Here is a 3,829-nt window from a genome sequence, read left to right on the forward strand (position 1 = left end):
TTTTTTTTTTTTTGTAAAATGAAGGGATAAAAAGAAAAAAAAGTGGAATTAATAGGCAAGAAATACGGTTTAATAACATAGTTTGGCCCTGGTTCCCTTGGTGCCTGTGAGCGGCTAAACCGCTACAGAAAAGTGCTTGGGAATATTAATTTCTACCACTTTTTTTTTTTTCTTGGTTTTTGTTTTGTATGCATTCGGATCTTGACCTTGTCGACATCTACGCAGAAACAACCCCCCTTTCTACTTGGTTATCATCAAAGTATAAACGTAGAGGTTCCACCTATATATTTATTAATAAACCAAAAATGAAAAGAATAATTGTACCACGTCCAGTGCAAGGAAATGCACCTATTTCTCCAGTTAATGCACCTGATGAAGAATTACGAGTAGAGAATTCTGTTAGTGATGAAGGGGAAGAGAGGAGACGACCGATCATTATGAAAAGGCGTCCAGTGGACCCCCCTATCACAGATTTTATTGATAGTAATATGACAAGTTTATTGACTGAGAAGGAAAAGAATTCCTCTACTCTACTTACACGTTCAGTTCAAGAAAGTGAAGAAGAGTTACCACTAAGATCATCAACTGTATGTAAAGAAGAAAAAAAACCTAATGTGTTTCAAAGTAGTATGATGTCATTATTCAAAGGAGAGCATTCTGGCTCTTGGGAATCTGATGAAACTTCAGATAAATCTAGTAGTAAGAAAAAAGATATCTCTGTAGATACTTTGTCTACATCGATTTCCTATCCTGAAGAAAAAAATAATACCCTCAAAGAAACTCATAACAGTCTATTGTCTGGAAGTGGTGTTTTTGGGTCTACATTCAGACACCGTCAAAATCGTTCGCCGCAAATGCCGTTTGATTTAGAGAATTTCGAGGAAAGTGGCCCAAAAATTCGTCTCTTAAACCTTTCTACAAAAAATCGCTTGACTCCAAGAAGTGCAAACAGAAGTCCAACTCCATTATCAGGTAGTTATCTCCCGACTGAACTAAGTGGTTTGTCATCTCGCAACGGAAATAGCCCAAAGGTTAACAAGGAAAAGAATGGTCTTATTTGCGATGTATATGCTTCAGAAGGTTCTGGTTCAGAGCCAGCATCTCCAAATGATATACCTCCTTCTGTTGTATCTCGTTTACATCAATTGAAAAGAGCAACACCTACACATGGGGTTTGTGACTCTGTTGATACTGCTGACACACCAAGTCCTTTCCCAGTTACGTTAAATTATGCAGGACAAATTCAGCGAAAAAAACATTTGAAACGAATTAGTTACTATATTCTCGGACCATTACTTGGTGAAGGTGCTTTTGGTGTAGTACGTGATGCCATTGATACCTCAGCTAATCATATGATTCCTCCACAATTTCAACGTGTTGCAATTAAGAGTTTTAAATACCGTAGAGAAATTGTCCCTGAAGGAGGTGCATTACCCGCAGCAGAGGGAAAAAAGCCTACAAGTGGGAATTCAACATCTAACTCAAAGAATGAATCACAATCATTTTCAAAACCTCCAATTCCAAGTTCCAAACAACGTTATGACAAAAAAATGCAACGAATGCTTGATGATGAAGCTGCAAATTTACAGAGATTTCACTGTCCCAATATTATTAGAGCTATTGATATATTTACTCGTGATGGGAAAGATTATGTTGTTCTCCCTATTGCAATTTGTAATTTGGATCAACTAATAATGGAAAATCTTTGTCATGAAGCATTTCAACAACATTTAAATAGTAAAGGAACACCTCTTGTCACAGAGTTAACATTTGAAATTTCGACTCCGAGTTACTTAAGTATGGGAGATAGTTTGACTAATATATTTCGATCACAAGGTATTGATGATCCTATTAGTACTACTTTTTCCGCTGCTCTGATTAAAGGGGTAATGTATCAACTTCTTTATGGTGTTGTTTACTTGCATCGTCAAGGATTAGCACATAATGATCTGAAACCGCAAAATATTCTACTTTACGCAGATGGAGTTATTAAGATTACAGATCTTGGAAGTGTCTCACCAGAATATAATGATCAAGGAACCCCAATGTTTCTCTCTCCAGAAGTTTGCAGATATTTTTATTGTGCATGTGATGATGAAGATTTGAAAAAGGATGAATCTCAAGTGAAAGTAAATGCAATGAAGAATGATATGTGGAGTTGTGGTGTAATTCTTTACTATTTGCTTGTAGGTCGTGCTCCTTGGGGTGATAAGGCAGATGGACGAAGTAAATATCAACTATACCGCAGAATTGCTGCACAGTCTGCAGCTATGGATCTTAGCCACGTTCCAGAGCCATGCGATAGTGAAGTTAAAGGGGAGAATCAAAGTTATCATACTAATGGAATGCCAGTATCTCCAAGAACAAGATCATCAGCACCATTTCCTCCCTCAAGCCTCCGTCATTTATTAAGCCAACTTTTGGATGTCAATCCAAATAGACGATTATCAGCAGAGGAAGCGATTCAACATCCATCTTTACAGTTACTTCATACAACGGGTAATAAAAAAACTGGAATGATTGAAGCAGCACAACATGATGTAGCTCAACAAGTGTTATTATCACCACATGTGAGACGACTTATTAAGCGTGATCGTGAACAACATCTCCAGTTTGTGGCGGAATGTTGTTCCATGTTGGAAATACCCTTACCAAAGGAAATATTCTTACCAGACCAAGTATCTGTTGGAGGAAGTGATCATGAACCAATTATTGCTGGTAGTCAAACACCAAAGCGACCTTCAGTTGGAGAGCAAAGAGGAACAGTGGACCGTCGTCTTTTTCCTAAAGAATCAGATTATAACTATTATGAGAAGAAATCGGGTAAACCCGAATGTGACGTACGTTCTATGTTGAGCAACGCAGCAAAAATGAAAATGATGCATGATTATCTATACCTTACAGTACTTGTAGACTGTGGTTATCGTAATGCGGAAGAAGCGGCGATAGAGCGTGAAGAGGCTCTTCTAAAACTGCAGAAACGAAATGAAGTTGCAGAAGCCAATATGTCGCGACTCTCATCTTTAATGACTTCTCCTGCATCTAATCAGGTCAAATCTTCTTCAGCTACACCAGCTCGTACGTCAAGACCCAATACGGCGAAACAGACTACAAAAAAGAGTGAAGTAAAAAAAGGTATATGTTCAGATTGTTTTTGTGGTCTCATGTAAGTTGAAATGTGTGAATGCTTTTGATGTGTTTTGTTTTTTCTTCTTTTTGTAAAGATAATTACAAAAGGAGTGCCTTAAATACTCCATTCACATGTTTGTTCTTTGATGACAATGTGTGGGGTGTGAGTGTTAAAGGGACTGTGGGAAAAAGTAAAGAATAATGAAAACGCAAAATAATAGAGAAATCAAGTGTTTTTTTTTTTTTTTCTTTTTCTATGTGTGTGTGTGTGTGTTGTTTTTCTACCTCCCTGATGGTTCATTCGTTTGGGGTTTTCCCTTTATCATCACAGTCATATTTTTCGTTTTTTTTTTTTTTTCTTCTGCTAGAGAAAGATGTGATGACTTTTCATTTCTCGCTCTACTCAATAGTCTGATTATCTTCAACAGTCCGAAAATAAAACACGGATAAATGAAACATTTTTTGACTGAATACGAGTTTAATTCGCTGTAGTTGTGTTCTATTGAGCAATGGATAACGAGAAGGCAAGGATGTAGTAGTTCGCAAAAAAATAAGAAGAAGAATGATTTCATTTGCAAGGAAAAAAACTGTGTGCAGGTGTGTGCGTATGTGTTTATGGTACTCAGAATATATATATATATATATATATATATATATATTCGCCAAAATCGACCAATTTTCCTTTCTTAGGTGTTTACAA

The 3,829-nt window shown here is 36.8% G+C and overlaps 1 protein-coding gene across 1 annotated transcript; it reads left to right on the top strand.

Moving 5' to 3' along the window:
* Positions 1-188: 188 nt before the first annotated feature.
* On the top strand, positions 189-3,170 carry TM35_002091000 (putative protein kinase; the record flags this gene model as incomplete). The annotated part of the gene is made up of 1 exon (XM_029032020.1): positions 189-3,170. The coding sequence occupies one exon, from the start codon at positions 189-191 to the stop codon at positions 3,168-3,170; it is 2,982 nt and encodes a 993-aa protein (XP_028876686.1).
* Positions 3,171-3,829: the final 659 nt, after the last annotated feature.

The sequence above is a fragment of the Trypanosoma theileri genome (genome assembly GCF_002087225.1).
Source record: "Trypanosoma theileri isolate Edinburgh chromosome Unknown TM35_Tth_209_V1, whole genome shotgun sequence".
NCBI lineage: Eukaryota > Euglenozoa > Kinetoplastea > Trypanosomatida > Trypanosomatidae > Trypanosoma > Trypanosoma theileri.